We start from the raw sequence: 27,364 nt of genomic DNA on the forward strand, positions 1-27,364 counted from the left end.
CCCGGTCAGTAGCCAGAGACTGACTCTGAGCCATGAGAATTCAAACCAGGGGAAAATGCCAGTCTGAGCACTGCCACACTCCTAGACACACCCCAAAAAGTGCCCACTACATTTCACAATCCACTGTCCTAACGTGTCCGAAATAGGGAAGAGCATGTGCATACAGAAAACAGAGCCTGCGGCATCAAAAGGCTGGGGAATTCCAGTCCTAGCCCTCTAACCAATCGTTCTGTTCACTTCTCTCTCTGATCCTGGGTGTGGCCATTTACGCAAGAGGGTGAGGTATAAAAAACACAGATGTCAGGCAAGCTCCACATCCAAAATACATAGACATTAAAAAGCTTAAGTGATATCAAGGAATGTATGCCATTCACCAGAAAAGTAACTGCAGTATTTCCTTTTTCCATTCTTAAGAAATCAAAAGTGGAACGCAGAAATTGAGCAATCATACCTACCAATGACTGGGGCAACAGAATACACTCACGGATTCTGCTCACAACAGCGGGGGTGACAGACCAACAGGAGAACTGCAGAGGCGTCCCTCTCTCCATCTGTCCACCCCTGCCACCAGCACGTGAGTGCGTCCACACGCAGCGCCTAGTCTCCTGTTCCACTGACTCCAGCGTCCACTAAATCACCACAGCCTACTAAGTGGCCACATGTGGCTCATTCTGCGCTCTCATCTCATCACATAACTCCCGCTGGAGGTGAGTTTGTGTAGACAAACTCCACGAGGCCTAGGGAGTGAGACCACTTCCCACTGTTGTGAGGGTTTGGCTTTGAGAGGGACCCCCCCACGACTGGGCCCCCCCCTCCTCCATCCTCTCTCCTCATTAATCACTACCACTCCCAGACCAAGCACGAGGGGAATTTTCTTTCCGCTCACTATTGTCAGCCCCGTTGGCTGACCCAGCATTCCCCAGAAAGCTATGAATGTCCTGGCATCTCTGAAGGCCCACCAAGCATAAACGCCACAGAAACACACAAGCCCCATCTGTCTCTAATGGGTCTTTTACTTGTCATGCGGTCTTTTCTAAGAGCAGATGCTTAAGAAAGACATGGCAAGTTACCACGAATGACCCCTCCACTCCTCTCCCTCCTGGGGGACGGCTGACTATCGAGCAGTCAGGCCGGCTTTCTTCCCCCACTCCCTGTATTCTTGTCCCCAAGGAGCCACAGAACAATCCCACCAAATATAGGCCGGAGACAGCCGCCTCTTCTACACTGGAGGGGGGCAAGGGTCCTCTCGGCCTTTCTCAACTGCATGAACCAGACTGTGAGCTGTAATGACCCGTGCCTCACCCATGTTGTCAGGCATTAACAACACAGGTTATCCAGTGGTATCCTAGGCATAACTACGAAATGTGCTTTTCCATCTTTTTCCTCACTGATCCCAGAACGCTATCCGCACAGCTCCACTTCTCACACATAACGACGTGCTTCAGGATTCCATCATTTTCCCCACTCCCCTCATCCGCCCTGCATATCTGAGGGATTTTTTTTTTTTTTAACTTTTTTTTTGTGTAGAAACAGGATCTTCCTATGTTGCCCAGGCTGGTCTTGAACTCCCGGCCTCAAGCAGTCCTCACACTTTGGCTTCCCAAAGTGCTGGGATTATAGGCATGCGCTACCGTGCCTGGCCTTGTCTGAGCGAATTTGGATTCTTACAATGGCTGTGCTCTGTGAGCGTCTATTCCACATGTAGGTCCCATTCCCAGAAGCCTGCTCTTCTGGCCCCTCACCTGAGTGGTGTGGAGAGCTATCTTTTCAACTCCAGGTCACAACCTATCATAAAAGCAGTTTGGGGTTTGCTCAATCAGCTGCATTCTCAATAGTCGTGTGCAATTACTATGAAGTCTCGGTGGTACATAGCAAATCTTTATTTCTTGCTTATATGCCTGAGTTGGCTGGGATTTCACTGATCTAGGCAGGGCTCTTCTGGGCTTGGCTTCAAGCTGCAGGCTGTGTCTAGGCCTGCTCTGTTTGTCCTTCATCCTGTCCTTGGGACAACAGGGTACTTCTCAAGAGAGAAGGGCAAGAAGGTAAACCCATCCATGCAAGCATACTTTCAAAACTTGTATCAAGTCAGCTAACAACCCATAGGACAAGCAAAAGCCCAAAGTCAAGGGGAAGTACATTTCACCTGCCATAAAAAGGCATCTGCTATGATGGGATGATGGAAAGCAGCACTTCAATGCTTAGCATTTTCAAAACAGGAAAAAAAAAAATAATAATAATCAAGAGTGTTGTATTAAAAGGGGAAGTATTATCTCATAAAACTTTCATTTGAGTTATATTTAAATCTGGACTATGCCCTGCCCTCCACATAATCAACACAGCCTCCAGAGGGATCCTTCTTTTCTTTTCTTTTTTTTTTTTTTTTTTTTTTTTTTGAGACAGTCTTACTCTGTCGCCCAGGCTGGAGTGTAGTGGCGTGATCATGCCTCTCTGCGGCCTTGACTTCCCAGGCTCAACCCATCCTCCCACCTCTGCCTCCTGAGTAGCTTGGACTACAGTTATGCTCCACCACGCCTGGCTAATTTTTTGTATTTTTAGTAAAGACAGGGTTTTGCCATATTGCCCAGGCTGATCTTGAACTCCTGGGCTCAAGCGATCTCCCCTTCTCGGCCTCCCAAAGTGCTGGGATTACAGGCATGAGCCACCACACTCAGTGTAGGGATGCCTATTAAAATGAACAGACTGGCAGGGCACGGTGGCTCACGCCTATAATCTCAGCACTCTGGGAGGCCGAAGCAGATGGATCAGTTGAGGTCAGGAGTTCGAGACCAGCCTGACCAATGTGGAGAAACCCCATCTCTACTAAAAATATAAAAATAGCCAGGTGTGATGGCACATGCCTGTAATCCCAGCTACTCGGGAGGCTGAGGCAGGAGAATTGCTTGAACCCAGGAGGTGGAGGTTGTGGTGAGCCAAGATTGCGCCATTGCACTCCAGCCTGGGCAATGAGAGCGAAACGCCATCTCAAAACAAACAAAACGAACCCAGATCGCATTGATTTCCTTCTCAAAAACCCTCCAGTGGCTCCCCACACAGGTCCCCTTCATGTTCCTCAAAGTCACCTGCTGGGTATGCTCCTACCTTAGGGCCTTTACACTTGTTATCTCCCCTGTGCCTGGAATGTTCTTTACACAGGTATCTATATACTCATTGCCTCACTAGTCAGTGAGTGAGGCCTTCCTTCACTTCTCAATATAAAATTGCAACCGCCACTAAGCCAGACACTCCTGATACTCTTCCTTGCTTTAATCAGCATACTGAAGCACCACATGCCAATATTTACATAGTTATCTGGCTTGTATGTTTTTTCCACTGGAGGGCAGCTCCAAGAAGGCAGGTTCTTTTGCCTGCTTTTTTTACTGCTATATTCTCAGGGCCTGACACATAGAAAAAACTCAAGTATTTGTTGGTTGAATGCACAAGCTAACAGAGGTTCATTTTTCTCATGGAACAAGAATATGGAAGCAGGTGGGCCTCAGCATGGTTGAGAGGCTTGTCATGCCTTCAGAGAGCCAGGCTCTTTCCACCTTTTCCCTCTGCCAATCTCAGTGTGTTGGGACGTCTCTTTTCATGGTCTCAAGATGGGTGAAATCTTTCCAAGAAGTTCAGCAGTCTCTCCTAAACTGGCCATAACTGGCTTAGACATCCATCCGCAAACCAGCAGTTGGCCAAAAGAAGTAAGATTCCCGACTGGAACAGCTGTCGTGTTCCTCTCCTGGGGCTGACACACAGCCACCTCGGAGCTGGACAAAATCAGAGTTGTGTTGGTTTTTAAAAGAAGGCAGGGTGGAGATCACCCACAGCAGGTTTCCACACAAGATGGGCACGGCTTCTGGAGGATGTTAACAGTCCCCCTTGAATCATGACTCAGAGGTATGCTTATCTTTTGTACCCCAAAAGTCAGAGGACCAGGGTTGCACTGTGATTTTTGTGAGATGGAGGGAACCCTGCAGCAGCCCATCTGTCCCAGGGATTAGTCATGTCACCATCCATTTCCCCATCCCCATCCCTCCCTCTGCTGACCCAACATGCTCCCAGAGTGTGAGGAGAGCCAGCCTCTGCTTCGCTGCCCCATTCTGTTCTACCAGAAAAGGACACCCCCCTTTGTATGGCCCACTGACTCAAGACCCAAGAAAGAGTCTCACTACTTTTGAATCAAAGGCTTTATCTTTAAGAAAGCAGATTTAGTGAATCAGAATTTTCTTCCATTTTGGTTCTATTGTTTTAAGAAAAGTAAACCAAATTAAAAATTAAAAACTATTTTTTAATAGATAATACATGTACATGGTACAAAATTCAAAAGGTACAAAAGGTGTACATTGAAAAGTCATTCCCACCCCTCTTCCCAGAGGCAATCAGGCTGCCGGGTTGCTGGGTATCCTCCCAGAGAAATCCTAGGCATATGCAGGCAGACATATGATATACATGTGTATTATGTCTGTGTGAAAACATATACACACACATACATCTACACATTTTTCTCCATTCCAAACATTAAGATACCATGGGCTTCTTTTTTCCCCACTTAATCATGCATCTTGGGGACCATTCTATGGTAGTATACACACACAGGATCCATTGTTTTAAGTTTCTGCAAACTCTTCCATTGTTTAAGCTGGTCATAATGTATTTAACCATCCCCCTATACTGGTGGCACTCTCCAACTTTTTGCTATTACAATGTTTCAACAAAAACCCTTGTACACAGGTACAATTCTTAGTTCAAAAAGCTGATGCATTTGCACTTTTGACAGACCCTGTCTGGCTGTCCCCCATGGAGTGCCTCCATGTCACACTCCTGCCACCACTGTATCTAGTGCTGCCACCCACAGCCTTGCACTGTGGTCCCACTTCTTGGTTCACATGGCTGAGACATTTCTACCCATCAAGTTACCTTTAGATTCATGACACATTTTGAGCCGAAACATACCTTATCTCTAACATTACTGTAGTTCTTCCCTCTCTTTTTCCCTTCTTGGGGAATAAAAAAAAATCTGTAAAAGGCAATTCCTTTGAAAGATTCAAAACCTCTGACACCTTGTTTCATCTCAAACTTCAAGGTTACTGTATAACACACTCTAAGACCCTCTAAAGTTGTGAAAACTGTTGACCTGTCCTCAAAGTAAGCATTAAGTAGAGGAAAGGTTCAATCTAAATTTTGCTAACAGTGGATGCAAAGTTGCCATGTGGAAAAGCCATTTTATCCAACCGGAATTTCCCAGTCAGTCATCTACCTTGAGCTAGATGCTGGGGAGACTGTGGTAAGACAGGCCCTTACTTTTGTTGCCTAGGGCCAGGCCCGGTGGCCCTGGGCAGGCATGAGTTCGGCACATTTGGGGGACGGATGTAAGGCTGGTGTGGAGCACCCACGGTATTCCCTGTGTTGCCAAGTATGCTGCAGATCGGGCACCAAATCCTCCAGGAGTTTTGCACATTTATTGTGAGAAGAGGGAATACTACTATAGCACTACCTTTTACAATGCATCTTCAGCCTGGCATAGAAGGAATGCTCTGGACTTCATGAAAAGGATCAAGAGAGGGCGTGGGGGATTCTGAAGATGCACGGAACAAGGCACTTTCCTTGGGAATCCCAACCACGGGGACAGATGATGGCACCCATCCTATGGGGCACTTTGTTGTACTGTTCTGCATTAAGATGTTCTTTTACCTTGAGGCCAACACCAGCCATGAGTAAATCATAAAGTGCTTCCTTAAAGTGTTCTTCCTCAGTGCATGTGTCAACTCAGCATCAGCACTTCAGAGCAAGGGGTCAGGCTCAAAGTAACTGTGCTACTGTTAGATGCCTACCTCCCTTTCAGGGTGATCATCAGTCACCTACAGAGCGGGCGAACAAGACCATCTGAGGCAGCAGAAATATGAGGGCACAGGTTACGGCCAGGGCTCACTGTTCAGAGTACCCTTTCAGGCAGGTCTGCTTTGGTCACTAGAGACGTGACATGGGCCTGCCAACATCGACGTCACAACCCTGAGGTCTGAGGTCCCAGGCATGACACTTGGTGAGGTAGTGAAAGGATGGTCTGAAGGCCTTCTCCAGCCTCTGCTCAAGGTTTCAGGAGGTCCCAAGGGCTTGGTGTTGTCAGAGAATGCTTCCCACGCCTGGCCTTCTGGTTGTGCTGACAGACTCAGCGGACACTGGCAGGACCCAGCTATCCTGAAAATATGTAAGGGCTACGAGCTAGAACCATTAAAACGATGAACTTCAGACTAACAGAGATACGCTTGACCAACTGGGAATTTGCCCTCTGTTAAAACACCCCTCAGCGTGACTGACGACTGTTTAACACTCTGCATCTCCCTCTAGTGGTGTTAGCTAACCCCAGTCATCCAGTAGAGACAGAGCACAGGTCAAAGACATCAAAAAATGTCCTAGCATCTCCCCATGCACCTTGCGATCACCCAATCTTGTCCTGCTCACAACAGCTCTGACTGCGGCTTAAGCAGAGCAGTCCCATGCACTCCTTAAGAAGCACATAGTGGGAAGGAGCCCCCAACCCAGAGGCTGGCGGCGATTCCACAGCACTGTGCAGCCTGCCCACTAGCAACTCCCTGTGCTGACTGAGCCTGTCCCTCCTGGGGAAACCTGGTTCCTCCTGAAGCGCACATTTTAAAAAAGTAACTTAAGGATGTTCTTGCTTCCTTTTAACTCTGGAGAAGCCTGTGGGCTTAGAGCATCATGCCACACTATGTCTAGGCATACAGAGAGCCATAGCCCTGGGAAGACCTCTTCTGGCTCTCCAGGTGGTTTCTGAAATGATCAGGGGCCTTGGGGCATCTCCTTAGCCTGTATGGCTTCATTATAAAGTCATATCCTAATGACTCAGAAAGACACTGCCCACACTGAGGGCTGCCTGCAGCACGAGTGAAATGTGAGCTCAAACTGGCTTCTGTAGTCTAATTCAAAGTGTATTCAGGCAACAGAAACTGATTTATCCGTAGTAGGCCTTGTGGATTAAAAAAAAAGGGAACAGAGATCTATGGACACCTCTCTATACCAAAACCAAACCAAATGAAACTCCTGTGAAACACAGCTCAAAATAAATGCCTGCACTTTCAAAAAGAATTACTGGCTGCTTTGGATTAATCATGCCGTACTTTCCCCATCAGCACAGAGGTGGACTCCAGTAACCCCAAAATGTCATCTGCCTCCCCTACCATCTGTGGACAAATACTCCAATAACTGCCCCAACGGCTCACAAAGTCCAGTTAGCCAGGGGTGGGCCTACAAGCTGCTTAACAAGATAACGCAGATGTTTCCCTGACTGAAATAATTTCAAACGCAGTCAAAATTCTGTTTCCTTCCCCTGCCTTCAAAGTGCCACCTGTTCTTTTGCAATAACTGCCTCAACTTCACCCAGCCCTTCAAAACCCCCACATGACCGCGGCTCAGGGACCAGCTGAGGCAGAGCTGCACATGGCCCAAGAAGCGCCCTCACGTGGCAGTTTCTATTTGCAAGCTGCTGCTTCCCCCTGGCTCAGGCAGGCCTTGCTGGCCCTGGTACTGAAACCAGTGGCTGTTTTTAATCCAGCACGTGTATGTTTTTAAATCTGTACGTCAGCCCTGCTTAATCACATCCATTAGGGAACTAAAAATGAATACATTTCTGTGGCTGCTGAATGCCCCACTTGGTTGACATATTTCAGCTTTTGTGTTACCGTCCAAACCTGCCGCCTGGTATGTTTGCAAGATTTATGCAGAAAGGAGCACAAACCTACTGAACATGACTGAGTTACCAGACTCCTGAGGACCAGGGCAGCAGGAGCTCCGTGTCTGACCTGCACTGGTCATTTCCAAGGATTAAAGTCAACCGTCAGCTGCCCTTCCAAAGCCCTCCAAAGTCTAGTCTCAGCCCTACTTCCTAGATGGGTCTCTGAAGCCTCCTGAAGAGACCAGTGTATCCCCTCCTTTCCCAACACACCTGCCTTGCACTCCTCTGCATCCTCTTGGGTTTTTAATCATAGTGTATTTTCATTTAAAACAATCTTCCTGCCTGTCAACATCCAATTCTCCCTTTAGATTGGGCCCAAATGCTGCCTCCTCCAGGAAGTTTCCCTGGATCTCTGCAAACCCCACTGCTCTTCCTCCTGACACCCTACTTGCCTTGAGTGCAGGGAACAGTGTCTCTCTCTCTCTCCTGGCTCAGATCATGACCCATCTGCAGTGTAGCCTCATCGAATGTGCCTTCAATGAGGGGGATGCACAGCCCCTCTGCATGCTGTGACTCAAATGAACATTGGAGCAGGGGAAGGTGTAATTTTTATTGAAGTCTCCCCAGCACAAGGTCTGTTTTCAATTTTCTGAGAAATAAACCTGAGTAACGTATAAAAATTAAAACGACACTGAACTTTCATTCCGGTTGCTGTCACTAAGCCTGCTGGTTGGCACCTGGAGGAGCTAGGAACAAAAGGTACCATGGCAGGTGAAAGGCCCAAGTGACCAACACTACATGGGCTGATCATTTCAGCTACATGCCTTCTGTTTACTGAAAAACATCTCAGATGGTCCAGTTCTGTGGTCAAGTGTGCTGTGTATCTGCCTCCCTGGGCCACCTACTGGGTGCCTGTGCAGTAGGAACTCTGTTTTACATGTCTCTGACTCTTCCTCAGTGCTTATTTCTCAGTGGGTGCTCAATTAATACTTGCTAAACAAATGAATTCTTCTTTATTCAGAGTCCACACAAATACAGGTACCTTTGCAAGTGCAATGTTACTGGAGACATAAAAGTTGATCAACAGAGAAAAGTACTGCTGACATTCTTCACAGGATGCCGGGTGTTATCCAAGCCACATGTTTACAGTCTGATTCCATCAACAGCAGCCAACAGAGATGAACAGAAGCAAAGAGGAGAAAGAAAACATCCAGGTTGTTGAAACCATTACACCTGTATCTCTCGCTTTCAGAACCATTTCACGATCTTGTAGTTGATATACGGTGCTTAAAAGTAAAATCAATGACATACAACCATGGCTGGGGATGTTCAGGAGGCCTTCGCTTTCACCTTGGACAGCAGCATCTCATTCTTGCGGCCCTCCTGGAGGGGAAGCAGAGAGTATAGAGAGAGTGGTGACTACATTAGCACCCACGTGAGGCCAAGATGGCCTCAGTGCCCTTCCCATATCCCTATGGGAGACATCTCCTGGCCAACCCAGTCTCTTGGCATGCTGCCGCCAGCATGGTGAAGCTTCCTGATGACCTATAACATCAACACCAAAATAACTATAATGATGCTACATTTCTGGGCTGTCAGACTGAAAACAGGATGAGAGGGTAGGCACTGTCACTTCTAAAGACTTCATGAAGTCTATGAAACCTCAAGGGGATGGAAACAGAAAGCACACTTATCTGCCAGTCTTGGCGTACTATGGTGAGTGAGTGGGGAAAGGCTTTGGAGACAGCAGCCTAAAAAGAGAGCCCTAGTTTACATAGCAGGCAAAACACGTAGAGTTCTAACAACAGTGAAGGTTAAGAATATTCTTCAAATACAATAAAATAGTCACCTTTGTTAAAAAAAAAAAAAAAAAGAATATTCTTATCTTTAAGAAACTCAGAAAATAGGATAAAAGATATTCATCAAGAGATAATGGGGCCGGGCATGGTGGCTCATGCCTGTAAACCCAGCACTTTGGGAGGCCGAGGCGGGCGGATCACGAGGTCAGAAGATCGAGACCATCCTGGCTAACACGGTGAAACCCCGTCTCTACTAAAAATACAAAAACTTAGCCGGGCGTGGTGGCGGGCATCTGCAGTCCCAACTACTCGGGAGGCTGAGGCAGGAGAATGGCGTGAACCCGGGAGGCGGAGCTTGCAGTGAGCCAAGATTGTGCCACTGCACTCCAGCCTGGGCGACAGAGCGAGACTCCGTCTCAAAAAAAAAAAAAAAAAGAAAACCCGCCCTTCCTTAAAACCAAACTGTATTAAATCAATGGCGTGTGCTACGGGTTATCATTGAGGGAGGTCACTGCCCCATCCTCTGCCTGTAGAATCTGACATCCAGTGGCACAAGTCACCTCTGCATCATTTCATGTTCCCTTCTGGGGTCATCTTCAAAAGCTTCTAACTGCGCCTCCTGCCCTCGTTCCACTGGCCTTAGTAGCTCAGGATACCTGCATCTGCTAGCAAACCTCCAATAACTCCAACCCCATTCTCTGGGCAGGGTCACAAGGAGTCCTGCTTTTAAATTGGGAGATAAAAGCGGTAGCAGAAAGGACCCGGAGAGGTAGAGCTCACAGGCTTGGCAGTGGTCAGGCCTCCAGGGTCTGTGTTTTCCTGGAGGTGCATTTATTATAGGAGAAAAACTTTTACCCTTGAACCCTCTGCACTCAAAACCCCCATGGTCAATTTTTCCACCTCCCTGGGCCAGGGTCAGGTGCTCTCAGCTCTCTGGAGGCCCTGATCTTTTGGCGGTGTGATGGCAGCATGACCACAACGACCCTGGTTTTGCTAAGACTAGTGCTGGCTCATCTACGGGATTCAGACGTATCTTTCACTCAGGGAACAAGGAAACAGGTGGGTGCTTGCCTTGGTGGTAAGGCTGAATACTTTGAGGCTGTCAGAAGCAAAGCGCTCTGACACTTTTCAGCACCTTTTTGGGGAGAGGCAGTTCATGGGGAGGGCGGTGGGGGTGACAGAAATAAGGTGATGCTGGGTTACATGTTATTTTCTTTTAGAAAATAACAAAGTTTTCCTTTTTAAAATGGATTGAGATGTATTTGAGGGAAAAAAGACTCCAGCTTAAAACAAATGGAGGGGAAGAGATGGAATAAGAACAGAGAGCTACACTATTATGTTGTTATACTATACTCTCTACTTGTGTATTTTTGAAGATTTCCATAACAAAAATATAAAACAATAAATAAGTTTAAACTGTCACCCACCTCACCATTTAAATGAGGCAAAAACAACCCAGAAGCATCTGAACTCTACCATGGGGAACTGTGTGTGTCACAGCACACTAGGTGATGCTTATACTTTTCAGTAGAGACAGCCTACAATGTCACCTAGTATGTGAGCCTACAGAATCATAGTCTCTGTCTCTTCAAAGCAAATATAAAAGAGGCGCTTTGGCTGTTTGTTTCTAGAAGAAAAGGGAATGTCTCATCACCTCAGTCTCTTTCCTGCTGAAAACTCTATCCAGGCCCACTAGGTGCCAGACAGAGAGCTAAGTTCACTCAAGGTTATGTACCCAAAGCCAGCTTCACAAAAATGCAGGGTTTGAATTTATCAGTGCTATGGAATTTAAATCTTAGTTTCATGACCTGATGAAACTGTGGCTTAGAGACACAATTCACTTAATACTGTGATTAAGGTGATGTCAGAGTACATGTTGTTTCCTGGCAGACTTACAATTAATTAGCTCTCTCAGGGTAAGTCAACGGGATTTTAGAGAAAACCCAATGTCTCTAATGAAGAAGCTTCTGGAACCAGAGAAGGCTGGGAGTCAGGATGCAGGCATGACTTGGTACCTAAATGGTGCCCATGGCGCATCACTGTTGCCCATTTAACGTGGGGTAAACCAAACCCAACGAAGGCAACCGCTAAGCTGGCAAAAAAGCTGGCAAAAAACCATCTCGTAGACAATAATGTTGTGTTTTCCATGAAGAATAATTATGGCACACTACAAGTGCTTGGGCCCAGGATGCAGTGAGAATTTAGAACGCAAAAACCAGTGAGGGGATGGTGAGAAGGCAAAATAGAGGGTGCTGGGAGAAGGCTCCACCCTGGATGAAAGTCCAAATTAAACTGTAATATATAAAACAGAAAAGCAGCAGAACTAGTCTGGCTGAAAATATGGGGTAGAGGCTGTGGAGTAGCAAGCAAGTCCCTATCATCACCTCCTCCTCAACACCTGTGGTGGCCCCAAATTACCTCGCAGGAGCAGTGTTTAAGATGCTGGAACACTGACATGTGGTTGCCAATTTTAAATTTTTGCCAAGTAAAATGTTCAAAACAAAAAACAAAACAAAACAAAAAACAAAAAAAAAGGACTACCCACCATCACAATTATTTTCTAAGACAATTTTAACACCAAAAAATAAAAGGACATGCTAAAGGTGTGGTCAAATATATTTAAATGAAATATGTAAGAACATTCTTACATCCCCTCCCCCTCTTCTGACTTGCTTTGGACTCAGGGAAAGAGGCCCGGCCAGAATCTGGTCTAGGTGTCTTACCTGGCTCTGAAGGAACCACCCTCTGTGTCTGGTGTGACAATGACTGCCAGCACAGGTGGGAACTCAGACCCAAGCCACTTAACACCTCTGAAGGAACTGGTGCTTTGGAGGTCATCCTAAGCTCTCACCTGAGAGCCTGCTGGCCAAGAATGAGCTTTTCCACTTCATTGTCAATTGCTTTGACAGCTTATACTTATCCTCCTCAACTTACTTGATTTTTTGTTTCTACACTGTCAAAAGGGTGTCTCCCAGCAAAATTTGAGATGCAGTTCTCCTTTTGTGAGTTTTGATTAAAGGGAAGGACGAGCTCTGAGTAGGGCAGCAAATTCCTAATTGTTCCCTGCCAGTTCGCTCACTGGCCCTTCTGGGACCTCAGCTTCAGTCTGTGCTAGCCTTAAAGGAGTCCCATACTGAGCCGCAGACCCTCCACTCCCCATTCCTGCACTGCTATGGCTGAAGAACTCTTTCTTCCCATGGCTATGTCCTGCTCACCCTAGAGGGCCCTCCCGGACCACACCACCTAAACCAGTCTCCTCATACGGCAAAGTCTGGAATTGTTACTACTTGTTATGACTTGTTCTTAGCTTGTCATCCGTCTCTCCCACCACAGCGTATGCTCCTTAAGGAGGGGGAGGTCTGCGTTACAACCTGGCATCTGTCCAAGGGTACAGTAGGAGCTGGAACACTGGAAAAGATGATATTTTGAAATGCCTATGGGATATGGCTTCCAGAAGTTAAATCACAAAAAAAAAGTAGTAGAGAAGGGAAAGATGAGGAAGGAAGAAAGAAAGGTCTTAAAATAAGAAAAAAATTATGAGCATGGGAAGACTACATTTTTTATTCTGCAGACCAAACACCAGGATACAACCTACCTTTAACTCTGCTGTATTTTCAGCAGTCTAAACTCACTGAAACCACATGGATTTAGGTTAGGGAGAAGGAATTCCTTAAAATAAAGCTGCTGAGACCCTAGCAAGGGACAAAATGAAGTCTTTTTGGAAAATCTCTTAAGGGCAGGCACTTTTCTTTCTGGAACAATGAAGAGTAACTGCCCAAATGCAGGAAGAAAAAACAGGGAAAACCAAAATTGACTTGAGTGTTGGGTGTTAGGAGATGACAGACCTGGTACTGGATGTTTCAAATTTCTCATCTGACCCAACGGAACCCACCAAATGAGGAAACTGAGGCTGTGAGGAATTAGGTCATTACCAAAGTACACAGCTGGTAAGTGGTAAATGTAGGATTCAAACCTGTGACACTTCAAAGTTCTCTCTTCCCACACAGTTTCTTGAGGTCCCTCCCTACCCTAAGATTGGCAGGAGAGGAGATTCTGTATCTGAATCCACAACAAATGCTGTTTCCAGGTGGCCCTTGATGTGGACTGATGGAGTCATTTTGTGAGTTTAATGTGCTTACTAAGTGTTAGGAAAACTAATGATGTGATGTCTGGAAACATTTAATTAGACCTCAAGATGGGCCACAGAAAAACGCAATCTTCAGCTACCTAGACGCCACACTTCACTGCCAGATCACACTCTGTCTTGTTATTTTCCTTCACAGACCAAAGGAAAACCAAATAAACTGCTGTTTTTTAGTGGCTACTTTTGAGGTGAACATATATCTCACGTTAGCCTTAATGTGTTGCCCAGCCTTCCTCTTACCTCCTTGAACTCTTTCACAGTCTTAAAGTATAGCCTCTGCTTTTCTAACAGCTCCAAGTACTGGTCGTTCAACTGGTCTCTTCTCATTTTGTTCTCTTGCTTTTTCTTTTCCATCTGTTGAAACATTGTGGGAAATGGTGATGAAAAGACACGTTCTGCCCAAGGGCTGCTGGCAACATCCACAAGGCAACAGTTGTTAACAGTTTCATGGATTTCCTCCCAGTAAAGGAAGCTTCAATACATAATTTTTGAGGTTGGTTAATTTATTTGCATGATATTACATGGAGGCTCTACAATTTATTCAGCAATTTTTCTATCTCTGAGTATTAACTGTTTCCATTTTTTTTTTTTCTCTCACTACAATTTCACAATGGACAGGTTGGTGATTCTCAACTGGGAGCTATTTTGACCCCCCACTCCCCACCTGGCAGTGTCTGGAGACAGTTTTGATTGTCACAACTGTGAGGAGTGGGTGCTACTGGTATCACTGGGTAGAGGCCAGCAATGCTACTAAACATCCTACAGTGCACAGGACACCCCACAGCAAAGGATTATCTGGCCCAAAATGTTAACTGTGCTGAGGCTGAGAAACCCTGATTCAAATAACTGTGCTCATATAATAAAACTGTGTATCCTCTTTTGATTTAATGTAAGTATTTCCATGTCAATACAAACTTTCTACAAATTATCATTTTAAAAACAACACAATGTTCCTGCTGATTGCTAACTTACCCATCTTTCTACTGGTAGACCATTTAGGATATTTTCAGGATTTAGATCATAAATAGATGCGAGGCTTTGATTTAAAGAGACTTTTCTAAGGTACCCAAAAGCTTATTCATTCAACAAATATTGACTTAGAATCTACTGAGTAGCTACACGTAGTGGTGAACATGGCAAAGTCACTGCTCCCACAGAGCGTACATTCTAGTAGAGATTCACATTAAGCAAGCACCCCGACAAACAGACACACAAAATATTCCCACCACTGATCAGTCCTGTGAGGAAAATGACATGGGCGGAGGTGATGGAGAGGAGGGTGGGTGCATGGCCTCCTCAGCCTGGAAGCTCAGGGAGGCCGAGGACACTAGAGCAAGGCTGGCAATGCTATGTGCTATATGTCCAGAAGGTAAACCCAGAGCATCAGCCAGGAAATGAGGGCAGAAAGAGTTACGGTACTGACCGGGTGCCTGACTCATGGCTGGTGCTCAAAAGCTTGTTGAATCACATTCTGAGAGATGCTTTGCCATGGCTTTGCTGATGCCTGACCGTGATTTCTGTGTTACACTTTGGAAAGGATTTGGTAAACACAAGCTACAGGTAAACTGGCTGCATTTTACTCAGTAGTTCCCTCCACACTATAGGCCTCTGTTGACTGCATAGGACAAATGTAACTTGGTGTCCCCAAGGCCTACCCCAATGCTATTCAGAGAAAGACCCATCACATATGGGGACTGATTTGCCTGGTCAAATCCTGACCTTGCATCCAGTTCCTGAGTCCCAAGACCCTGTGCCCTGCTCTTTCCATAGGTCTGCATATGGATGCCTGGTGCACACCCATACTACGTCTCCAGTTTGGTGCCCTCTTGTGCCCAGGTCTCCCAGAGTGGGCAGTCCCCTCTGGGGTCCTTGACTGGTGTCCTACTACACTTGGAGCCCTGGCTCAGCAGCAAGTCCTGATCCCTGCTGACAGAACCCCTAATGCTGCCTCCATGGGTCTCTCACACCCACTCACGATCCTGTCACAGTGACACACTAGCCCACCACAGCTCCCACTACTGTTCCTTCGTGGGCTCCAACTCTCAAAGCAGCAGACACCTTTTCCGCTGTGCTGGATAGGACCTCACAGCTGGGTCCCTCTCTCTTATTAGGACAGCCAGCAGCTCTTATCTCAGGACTTTCCTCTCTGCTCTGTACTTTAGCAAAACACTTCACCATAACTGATTATGTCCTAGTGAGGTAGCAATCCATTTGAATTATGAATTTATCCAGGATCCACTGTGGGAGTTACTGTGGCAACCTAGAAATAATATGAGCTTGAGGCCAGAAAGGCTGGGTTCCAATTCTAGTTCTGCCACTCACTGTGTATCCTTGGACAGCTAATTTAACTTTTTTGAATGCCAGGTCCTTTAGCTAAAATAAGAATATCACCCAGATCACCAGTTTTGTTATGAGAAGCTTATGACATTAAATGTTAAGTGAATGATCCATCATCTGGTCCATAGTAGCTGCTCAACAAAGACAGTTTTTCTTCTTAACATTTCACATCCTAGGATGCCAACTCACTCTGAGAAGCAGGAGTTGAATCTTTGATCTAAGCTTCATTTGCACACTCTTCTCAGTGTCCCCTTACCTACTTTGTTATTCCCTACTTATCACCTATTCACACCCTAGGTCTGTGAAGTGCTTGTGCCAAGCACTTGCTCACAGTATTACAGAGATCTAGACACCTTACCTCCTCTGAGTGAGGTCAAAATGCTGACTGATATGTGACCTCTTCTTTACTCAGAAACCCTTAGACGGGGCATAAACACCTATTCAATCATTGTTAACCAATGCTGGTCTGCTATGTAACACTCTGAACCTGCTGGTTCTGAGAAACTTGTGCTTGAGAGGACACAGACTCCCCTGCCACATCTATGAGAGCAGGACCCATTATGGCACTGTTACAGGGAAAGCTACATTTAAAACAAACAAACAAACACAATAAAACACATCCATGCAAGTGAGTGCTGTTCCATCCAGAGTGTCAATCAACATTCAACATTCAAAGTGTATCTGGAACCCTCTTTGACAACTGCTCTTTGACTCCATTGAAAGAATTCACCCATTCAACAAATAGTCCTTGAGGGCCTAACCATGGGTTAGGTGCTACATCAGCCACTGGGGATGCAGACCAGAGAAAGAGAGCCCACTCTGCCCTGGGTGCCATTGACCCATTTGGCACCCACCACAGAGGGGAGAGACAGATACAGCAACACCTGGTTTCCACACTGGTCAGCACTGAGGGGCCAAGAGCATGAAGCCTGGGGGAAAGTGAAGAGAGTGAAGGGGTGAGGCCCATTTCTTCCTCTGCTCTGGCTCATAGTCAGCAACAGGAATTCATGGGGTTCTTTCCTTTGGCTTCCGCTTCCTGTTTACACTGCTCTCTGTAAACAGGAAGCGGAAGCCAAAGGAAAGAACCCATGAATTCCTGTTCTTCTTGACTATGAACCAGAGCGGCTTCCTGAGGAGCAATAGAATGGAGGAAGTGTCTAACACACTGACACCTGGGCTGTCACAGGCTTTTGGTCAGCCAGGTTCTCTGTCTTCCACCTATTCACATCCCAGGTCACTGAGAGGGGACTGCATTCGCTCTCTGCAAGACAGCCTATCCTGGCTTGGGTGAGTGTGCATATACAGGCAAGCACTGACTTATGTCATTCTAATTCTGATGGCTGAATAGTCCCAGAAATAGTGCTTGTTACTAGTGATACTTTTTTTCTCCTCCTTTGACATTGTTTTATTGAAGTCATTCACAGAGGGATTAATGGTCTTTTTCTACAGGGAAAGGGACATGGAACACTTCTGCCCTTAGCTCATCTCTTGTGAGATGAGATTACAGGCAACTTGAATGTTTGTCTTCTGTAACAGGGTTTTTTTATGATGACAGGACCTATGGACAATTCTCTTTTTCATGTGTTTATATTCTGGCATCACTCACTGGAGCCCTTTGCCCCAAGATCATAAGAGGAGAAACCCGACATCCCCGGAAGATTTTACCGCCATGTCGGAGAACCACTCTGGTGTGATACATTTTTAAAACAGGACCATAAGCAAGAGATATTTGGAAGTACTAGTTAGGATTCATCTGAGAATGGTGGTAGGAAACTGCAGCTGTCTCTGTAGGAAAATCCCATGCTGTACCCTGAGTGGTACCTCTCTGTTCTCTTCAGACTTCTGAGGCTCAATTTCCTCTCAGTTTGACAGAACTCAGTTCAGCAATGATTTCTCTTTTTTAGAGGGGGGTTCCTGAAAACTAAAATGCTCTCAAGATCTTAAGATTCCTAAGGAATGAATCTCTTGTGGCAGAATGTCAGGTACCACAGATTCCCCGAGGAAGCGAATCTAGTCAAGAGCAGAAGCCTGCTGGTGAAAGGTGGTCTCTTCATCTGTAAAATGGGTGTGATACTGTTCACTTCAGAGGTCTTTCAGGAATGTCAGCACAATGCTTGGTACACAGTAGGTGTTCAATACATGGGAGCTGCTAACAGCAACTTTTGAACGCCTGGGTGTAGGCAGCTCATGGCACAGGCCCTGCCCACTACAGAGTAAGACGCATGCTGGGAATCCCTCTGTAGAAATGTGTCTTTTCAGGATTGAGGGCACACTCCCCAGCTACCAGAAGAGACCTGTTCTTCCCAGGACTTTCCCTGTCACCACTATAAAACCTGGGCTACATTACGGAAAAGAAGCCATCTGACCTTCATTCTACTTTGCTTAATTCCTTCCACAATCTGTTCCATCTGACGTAAAAACTGGTCCCGGGCAGCAGGGGAGGCCATGGCTCTGAAAGAAAAACCAGCAGAGTTATGACAGGGACACAGGACTCTGAGGTAGGGGGAAATGCCAAGCAGTCAGCTCTGTATCCAGATTATACCTCTTGGGAGAGGCAATCAGGCCTTTGCAATGCACAGTGGAGCCATGGGGGCCCTTGCAATCCCAGGCAATTAAGGATGCTAAACCTCTGAGAAGGCATGGAAATTAGCCTGGTCTTATAATTGCATATTAATCTTTTTGTCATACTTTCCCTGTAACTTTCATAACTAATATGTATTTTCCTAAAGTAAAATGTGACTAAAATTAACAAAAACATTATTTATTTGAAATATGGCATGTACTGCTTAAGTAATGAATTTCACTTGGTTTATAAAAAAATTTGAGGATTGGCAGATACTTGAAATTGGTAGACATATTCTGAGATTTCCTAAAACCAGGTCTGAGAAATCTGGTCCTATTTCTAGAAGCAGCAGCTAAACAAGTAGATTCCCTGATGTCCTAAAACATTCTTCTTCACCTCCAACTCTGCAGAGGGAAGGACATCAGGAGGATCAGAACATAAACACACAAACACACACACCCCACCGCATGCATGCACTGAGAATTATCCTGAAATGGGCTGACGGAGCAGAACTCTTCACAAGACACTCAAACCACAGGCTCTCTCAATCATTGGGAAAGATGAAAATGGCATTTTTACAAATGTCAAAAGGTATTTTACACAGTGAATCTGAATCTTATTAGGAAGCTGTGGGCTTCCGTTTTTTGTTTTTTTTTTTAGAAAAGAAGCTTAAAATCTAGAACCTGTAGCTCATTAAGATCTCAGTCTCAATGTGTCCCCTGTCACCTGCCAGAGGACAGCAGAGATTTATGCCAGAGAGAAGGGAAGCATGCTCTCCAAGGAGCAAGTCCTGGGGCTGCTGGATGGTGGGTGGGCAAATGGACATGCTTGAGGGCTGCTTGATTTGGGAACAGGTGGGCCTTGACATCTAGTTTTTAGAGAACAATGTATACATTAACCAAAAAAATCTACCATGAGATTTCAAAAATCTAAAAAATTATATAAATTCCATTATGTAAATTTTAAAGCATCTCTATGTGTTCATTAACAAATATTAATTTGACAATATACAGAGAGATTTTAGTAGGTAGGCACAGTCAAATTATTGTAAAGTTAACTTTTTTCCTAAGCTCTTCCTTCACTCTACTATCATTATAGTTTTGCAGGTACTCAAGGAGAGTGTAAACAAGATACCTAGCAGAAGGGCTAAAAGAGTAAGAATCACACACCCAGCGGTAAGTCTTGCATGTGCCTTGGTGAAGCACAGTATAGCAGTGTAGAGTGGGCTGAATTCAAAGTGCAGGGTGGCAGGGTATTAGTGGGAAGGAGGACTGACAGTACTTACTGTGAGAAGTTCTCATGAATTGAGTTCAGTAGACTAATCTGGGGAAGTAAAAAAACACATGAAATTATAAGGCAGGCAAAAAGATTTCCACACTACTGCAACTGCTGCAAGCTTGCCTGTCTCCAGATACTGCTTCTGCAAGGAACACAAGCCTTGCTTATGAAGGTTAAAGTAACATATGAAAAAAAAAATGAGCCACATGTTCTGTCTCACAGTTTTCCTCAGGGAACCCACCTTCTTCTCACAGAAAATGCCCTCTTCCTACAGGGCATTCCCACAGGAATGCAGGGAGAGGGTGCTTTGAAGGGACCTGGATCCCAGCTGAGAGGACACTAAGCTAACATTAGGGCTCTCTAGGCAAGCTGCCACCACAGTCCTTTCTATCTTGCCAAACACTGCACTTTATTTTCAAGAATAACAGCTTAAGGGAGTCAGAGTATGGAGAGTGAGAGTCATTTACACTCTATTCCTTCCCACAGAATCTTCTTGCCAATGCAGCAAGCTAAGCTGCTGGGTGGCTGAGTGCCTCCGAGGGGATGCTCTCTTCAAGTCCCGGTGGACACTGCCTTAGCCCCACAGCAAATTCTCTTATCTGCCCCAATGATATGGTCCTTGGAAGGGCTCCGAGGCAGGAGTAAGGAAACCTGGGTCATCTTTCTGGCCATAAAACTACTCAACTTGGGAGCTCAGAACTAAGTAAATACCACGTGTGAACTTTAGGTTCACAGTCTGCAATGTAGACTATTTCTTGTCCTTACTACTCCACAGGAAGGTTTTAAAGTTCAAATATCACAGGCATAAATCCATTGAAAATAAAATACCACATTTATTCAAATGTAACATTCTAAACTGGTAACATGGCTTAGAATTAAAAAGCCCAGCTCTCCACTCTGCCTCACAAAATGCCCAGTTTTTAAACAGTGGAACAACATTAAACACTGCTGATGAAGGAAGCTCAATGGGATTTAAGGCCTTTAGGAAGGGGCTGGCCTATCCCTAAGTCAGGGTTGGCAAATCTTTCCTTTGCCAGGTAGGAGGGCCTCAAGGCCAGGATGTGGGGCACAGCTATTCCCCAGGTCTGATGCAAATCCCATAAAATGCATTCATCTATTCAAACGTTTATCAGATGTCTGTTATATGCCTACCACTGTGTAAGGCCCTGAATACAGAAAAAAACAAAACAACTTCTCAAGGAGTGCCCTCTAGGATGACAGAGATCTACCTGGTTTGTCTGACAGCAGGCAGTAAAGGTGACAGTAATTATAGATGCTTCAATTTGGGTTCAGGTAAAAGATACATTTGTAATATTATCCTTATTAAAGTGGTAATTAGTGTAGGCTACAAGGCGATAAAATGAAAACACATTCTGTCAACCTCAAGGTGAGGGGGAGGGTAGGAACAAATATGTACTGAGAATCCATCATGTGTACGGAACTTTACATTTTCTCATTCTGTCCTCATTATAATCATCATCAATGCAATCAGGTGTCATCCCCATTTTACAGGTGAGAAAAATGAGGCCATACTAAAACCCAGATAAACCCAAATCTGACTGACGCCAAAGCCCGTGTTCTCTTCAGGACACCTGCTGCCATGGTGAAGACCAGGACTGTTCTTTTTTAAATTAAGAGATATCTGCATACTGTGCCGTTTGCCATCAACTTGGGAAAGCCCTGAGCCATTAATTTAACCTGAGTTTTTAAGCATTAGAAAGATGAAGGAAGTGACAGTGACCCTTTCACCCCTACTTTCAATTTTACAAACCTTTTAGTTCACGCCTATGTCGGCCACTGATTATTAAACAGGTATTTTCTCCCTGTAAACTATAACAAACCCACCACCCCCATTCAGCTGGTTCCTCCCTTCCTTTAAAACTCAAACTAGTTTCACCAACTCCAGAGTTTCCATTGTGTTCCTTTTAACAATGGCATTTCCCCCACAGCACTCTAGAATGGCTGTCCACCAGTCTCACTTCACAGCAGACAGTCTGGGCTCCCAAGGAATCTTGTACTTTCTGACTGGGTATGCCAGCACTTAGCATATAAAATAGACACTCTTTCTGCTAATGCTGAACATATCTGTCCCAGACATCAAGTTCACTTGACTTCCTGGAGTCAACTGCACTGTTAGCTGCTTAGCCATTTTCTTTTCATAAATGTTCTTACCTCTTTTTCCAAATAAACCTTTTTATCGTCCAGGGTATTATACAAAGTGAAGAACTGCTTGGTTTCTTTGTGCACTGCTGAAACTGTAAAGGTAAAGCAATCAGCACATGAGTAAGAACAGGTATCAGAACACCCTACCTGCCCCTCTCCCCCATGTATGCACTGCCAGGACAGCTTTGTCAGGCCTGGGAGCTCACTCTGCAGAAACCCCACAGTGCGCAAACAGAATCTCCTGGGAAGCTTTTAACAAGTCTCAGGACCAATGAAAGGAGAACGTCTGAAGGTGGGACCCGGGTGGTGACAGTGAGTACCCAAAGTTGAAAATTACTCCCACAAATGAACCAGCCACCCTTACCTCATCCAGCTAAAGAACTAGGTGGGGGTTGTAGATATTTGATAATAATTTATGATACAAGTATTTTGATGTAACTGCTTGAAAATGTCCTTAGTGTAAACATGTCTTTATCAGATGATTTTAACCTATGTGAAATTTGTTCTGTGAAATAAATAGATGCAGGTATTATTATTACTAAAAACTTTGAAACAAGTAGGAGTAGAAAAGTAAAGGGAAAGATTTAACTTAAAGCAGAAACTACTTTCTGCTGAAAACTGTCACTGCTGATCCCTGCCTCTGATCATCTGAGTCCAGTGTGAGGACTGGATGAAACCCCAGCCTGGTGGGGCCAGGCCCGTGAAGGAAGCATGTTCTGAACTCCTCCAATAGAGCCAGTGCTCTACCAGGAAGGATGCCAGAAAGACCAAGGCCTCAAGGCAAAATCTTAGGTGGATTTTGAAATACCAGGTGGGAACTGTAGGATAATGGCACTCTGGACTCCGGTACCAGCTCACAGGCCAAGATGCAGATGTGCAAAAGGGGTGAAGCTAGGTGAAGTGGGCCAAGACGATGCAGGACTTAGTACAGTATATTTAGGATTCTGAAGATTACCCAAGAAGTTGCAGGGAGCTATTAAGTATTAAAGCTTTTAGAGTAGAATGATAAAATATATGTTGAAAAAGATCTAATTAGACTCTGGGCAGCAAAGGAAGGTGGCTACAGCAGCAGTCCAGAAGACACAGACAGAACTGGCAAGCAGCTTGAGTCAGAGAAGTAAGACGGGTCCAGTGTGCCTAAGAGGAATATGGGGTGGGGGGGCTGAATTCAGTTTTGTACCTGTTGAGTTTGAGGTATCATGGGGACATACAAGAGTAGGAGCATGGAGAAGAGGTGATCAGTTCTTGCCTGGGGTGAGGACCCTAGAATAGGTTTACAGGATCTGAGTTGGGTATTGAAGAATTTAGCCTGACAGAAGAGAAGGGATCCAGGCACCAGGAACAGGGGGAGTCAAGGCTAAGATGTCAAAGCTTATGGTTTGCTCAGAGGCAGTGTGTGTACTGGCAAGGCCAGAGTGAGGGTTCAGATCAGGAAAGGGGCCTCCAGGCAGGCCACTCAGACTGGGGAGGAACCCAGACATGGTAAAGAAAGAGGCTCTGTTCAGTAAGGCCTGAGGAGTTCCTGAAGATTTGTTAGCAGAGAGAGAAGTGACAGAATCAGATGTGTGGCTAGGGGACTTGGAGGCACTGCAGCTAATGGTCATTTAGCTGAGATATGATGCAAGAGCAGATGTGGCAGGAGTGTTAGGAAGAGAAAGGCAATGGTAGCCTTGAGGGCCATTCTGAGCCTGATGAGACATGGTCTCTTATTCAGGCTGAGGGGACATGGTCCTGGGTTACTCGGTGAATATGATGCTGTTAAGGGTTAAGGACCACATCAGCAAGAAAGTCTGTAGAGAACAATGAGTGAGGGCTGATCTCTAAACACCAGGGTCACGATGTTCCGTGTGAAGTTGGAAAGTGGTGCAGGAGCTCAGGGGAAGGCTATGTGGCTGACGAGGATGAGGGCTGCTTTGAAGCTTTATTCTAAGAGCTCAACTGGTTCAACCATCTGTCCATGGAGAGGGCAGTGAGAGCACCACAGTGCTGCTCCCGGGACTGCCAAGTAGGCCTGTTGATGAAACAGAGCTTTCTGGTGGTGGCCTTTGTGGACTGTGCTCTGGTGCATGCTCCCCCATGCTAAAGTGGAACAGACCCCTCGCCTGTCCCTCCCCAGCCTGGAGAGCTTGTCTGTGGTCGATGCACCTACTCTGGCGGTAGAGTTCAATAAATCTCTTCTGATACTGTATCAGCTCGGCACGGCTAGGGACTTCATCAATCTTGCGGTGCAAAATCGCTATTTCTCGATTTCTTCGAGCCTAAATGCAAAAGGGAAGCAGAGACAGTACTATTTGGTAAAAGGCCTTACATGTTCTCTAGGGAGCCAAAATACTGCCTGCACCCCGACCTGAGCCCAACCACAAGCCCTACAATGTAGGCACAAACTTCTGTCATCAGCATAAAGGTCCCCATCTCAGATTCGGATTGACTTTCCCACTTTCCTAGGTGTGGGAGGAGGCGACTGTGAACTGAACCACAGAAGGCACCAAATAAATGGACCAGGAGGGAAGACACTGAATGGAAAGGGCTTCTACGGACAGAGCCTGCAGCTAGCCCACCAGGCCCCAAGGAGTCTAGAGTAGCCAGCTCCACCACTGCCAGGTGGGGAGAGGCAACAACAGGAATGCTTCAGATGATGGGAAGCTATGCCACCTTGCTGCCTCCAGATACAACCCAAATTCCTCATCCTGGTTGAAAACCTCCTACAACCTACTCCTCAAATACTTTCCAGCATTTTCTCCCTTCCACGGACTCAGGAAACTGCCCTACTGACTGGGTCTGGGAGGCATGGCACTGCTGTGTGGTGTAGCATGGTGCAAGGGCAGCTGCAGGGGGAACAAGCCACTCATTTGTGCATGGCTCCCACTGAACATGTGTAGACTCTGGACCAAGTAGGCTCTGAGTGCCGCCTTTCTTCTGTGCCTGCATCCCTCTGTCCACCACATCCTCCCACTCTCCTGCCTGCTTCACCTGCAGCAGCAGATGTGAATCTCTAATTCACTGGTAAATAGGAGACTCCTGGTGGGAAACTCATATTCATGTCTGGTGACCTAATCCAAAACTGGGTCTCTGCAGCTCTAGGGAGAGGGAAGGATGTATTTCTCCCTTAGGCCAAGGCGATGCTCCCCATGGGTGCTCAGGCACTCACTCCTGGTTTTCTTTCAGGAGTCTTAAGACACAACTCTTCAGTCTTTTACTGCATCTGTAACTTTTCTCTAGCTACTGACCCTTCTCATCAGCATTAAATACATTCCTACGTCCTCGCTTCTTAAAAAGCCCTTCTTTAATCGCCATCACCTTTCAGCTACCAGTCTCTCTCTTCCCTGTTATAGGGAAGAGAAATGTACTGAGAGCCACGCATATGGGAGCCTCTGTCCACCTTCAACCCACTGCGACTGGGCTCTCCCCAGTGCCCCACTGAACTGCTTTTGCCAAAGTCACTGCACACCTTCTCAGGGACACACCTAATGGACAATTCTCAGCTCCTAGCCTTCTTGATTTCTAGTGGCACTTCCCCACCTCTCAGCTGAGCTCTCTGCTCGGCTCCCATGAGCCTCATGCACTTGTTTTCCCTTCTGGCTGCTCAGGCGCATCCTCACTGGAGATCCCTCCTTTTGCTCTGCCTGTCGTCACATGCGCTCACCAGGGTGTAGTCTCAGGACCTCTTCCACATTCCACAGCCCCAGTCCTCATCAACATTGCAGATACCCAAATCTCCAGCCCACACTATTCTGGGAGTCAGATCTGACAACCAAGTACTCCTTGGACATTTCAATGTGGTTGAATACCCCAACTTTGAAAAGCCCCAAACAGATCTCATTAACACTCCTATTTATACTCCTCCTCTCACCCTTAACCCTAGTCCATTCCTTCTCTTTTATGCTTCTTCTCTATGAATAACACAAATATTATCCACCCTTGTGTTAGAAATTCCAGCATCATCCTTGACTCCTCTTTTTATCTCAATTGATACTAAGTTCCATTAGCTACAGCCCTGCAATCTGTCCCATCAGTTCATTTCCATGCATTCTACAGCCACTGCCTAACTCAGGCCCTTGCCCTCAGCAAGCTACTGGCTTTACTGAAGGTTTCTTCTGGCCGGTCTGAAGCTGCCCTTAATAAACAATTTGCACATAAACTCCCTTGAACTTGATGTATATATAGACATGTCTTGGTTCTCAAATAGCCAGCATTTCCAGGAGATGGGTCATCCTATTAGTTCTGGGACCTGATGCAATGCTGAATACATACAAAGCACTCAGTCAAAAAGTTTCCAAATATGCAGCTGTACTGTCCCGATTTTATTTAATTCTATGCCTCTTTAAAGATTACTAGGGACTGTAACAAGGACAAATTTGACTCACCCAAATTTAGCCATCTCAGCTCAGCAAAGTAAGTAGGTGCCAGAGAGCTGGGAAAGGGGATCTCACTAGTCTCTGCAGCCCTTTGGCCATTCCTACCAGAGCTCGGCCTTTCCCTCCCAGAGAACAGAAGGTTGGCTTGAACCAAAGTGTGACAGAAGGAACTTCTGGCTTTTGAGCTTCCATGAGCCAGATCCCAGCAACGTAGGGGATTTTAAATGTAATTTTCACTCTGTATGAATTAAACTTTAGAGCTAACTTTGAAACCTATCTCCCCCATATTTGATGTCACTCTCACAAACCACTGGTTATCCAAACAAACAAACAGCAACAACAAAAAAACCCAGCTGAAATGGCACTTAATTTCAGAGGAACAGTAGCACAATTCTTGTTTAGTACTTGATGAGTACTGGGGAACTGGAATCCAGACTCTGGCACCTACCAGCTGCTTGACTGTGGGAAAGTCAATTTCTTCATAAAGAAAATGGGATGTAATATCCACTCTCCACCTGGGGTAAGGATTAACTCAAAGGAGTGGTTATGAAAGTAACATACCAAGGTGAGATGTTAATACCAACATCTTAAATTACTGAGTTACACTCCAGATAGTAAGAAGACTGGTGAACAGCAGCCTCATTACTCATCTTTTCTAATTCTTAGACATTGAGACTTTCTAGTTATGTCATAGGACATCTAAACCTAGTTAGAAGAATTTATGCATATTTCTGGCCTTCTTTTACTTACCTGTAGTAAACGTATCTTGTAAAGTTTCTCTTTCTCCATATTATACCGCCTGTCTAGGTCGTCCTAAAAATTGGAAAAGGCTGTAATTATCTGGGAATAGAAAACTTTCACTCTTTAATGGAGTCTTTAAAAGTTGAATATGTTTTTATCATATCTCCCCCATCCCAAGGCCTTAAATTTCTCTTCTTAAATGCCCAAATTTACTGTCTGGGTCCTATCTCATTTGAGACCCTTGATACCCTCTCATATCATGTTATAACAACTCTTCCTTCTGGGACCCAGGACAAATCC

The 27,364-nt window shown here is 45.6% G+C and overlaps 1 protein-coding gene and 1 long non-coding RNA gene across 5 annotated transcripts in view; one reads left to right on the forward strand and one right to left on the reverse strand.

The window, feature by feature from the left end:
- Positions 1-4,166: 4,166 nt before the first annotated feature.
- The window catches only part of CCDC93 (coiled-coil domain containing 93), a 94,300-nt gene continuing 71,102 nt past the window's right edge, over positions 4,167-27,364 (reverse strand). For all 4 annotated transcript variants that reach the window (XM_030916365.1, XM_030916364.1, XM_010362162.2 and 1 more), the window contains 7 exons: positions 27,074-27,136; positions 24,118-24,226; positions 21,978-22,060; positions 19,813-19,850; positions 18,331-18,415; positions 13,868-13,981; positions 4,167-9,067 (listed from right to left, as the gene is read on the reverse strand). In XM_030916365.1, the coding sequence (XP_030772225.1) occupies positions 9,014-9,067; positions 13,868-13,981; positions 18,331-18,415; positions 19,813-19,850; positions 21,978-22,060; positions 24,118-24,226; positions 27,074-27,136 (546 nt within the window). In that variant the 3' untranslated portion in view covers positions 4,167-9,013. The remainder of the gene's footprint in view (positions 9,068-13,867; positions 13,982-18,330; positions 18,416-19,812; positions 19,851-21,977; positions 22,061-24,117; positions 24,227-27,073; positions 27,137-27,364) is intronic.
- Positions 13,977-27,163, forward strand: LOC104661508. Its single transcript, XR_004053169.1, has 4 exons — positions 13,977-14,120; positions 14,246-14,516; positions 19,626-19,702; positions 24,414-27,163. It is a non-coding gene; the product is annotated as an uncharacterized LOC104661508 (long non-coding RNA).

Source organism: Rhinopithecus roxellana, chromosome 14, assembly GCF_007565055.1.
Source record: "Rhinopithecus roxellana isolate Shanxi Qingling chromosome 14, ASM756505v1, whole genome shotgun sequence".
NCBI lineage: Eukaryota > Metazoa > Chordata > Mammalia > Primates > Cercopithecidae > Rhinopithecus > Rhinopithecus roxellana.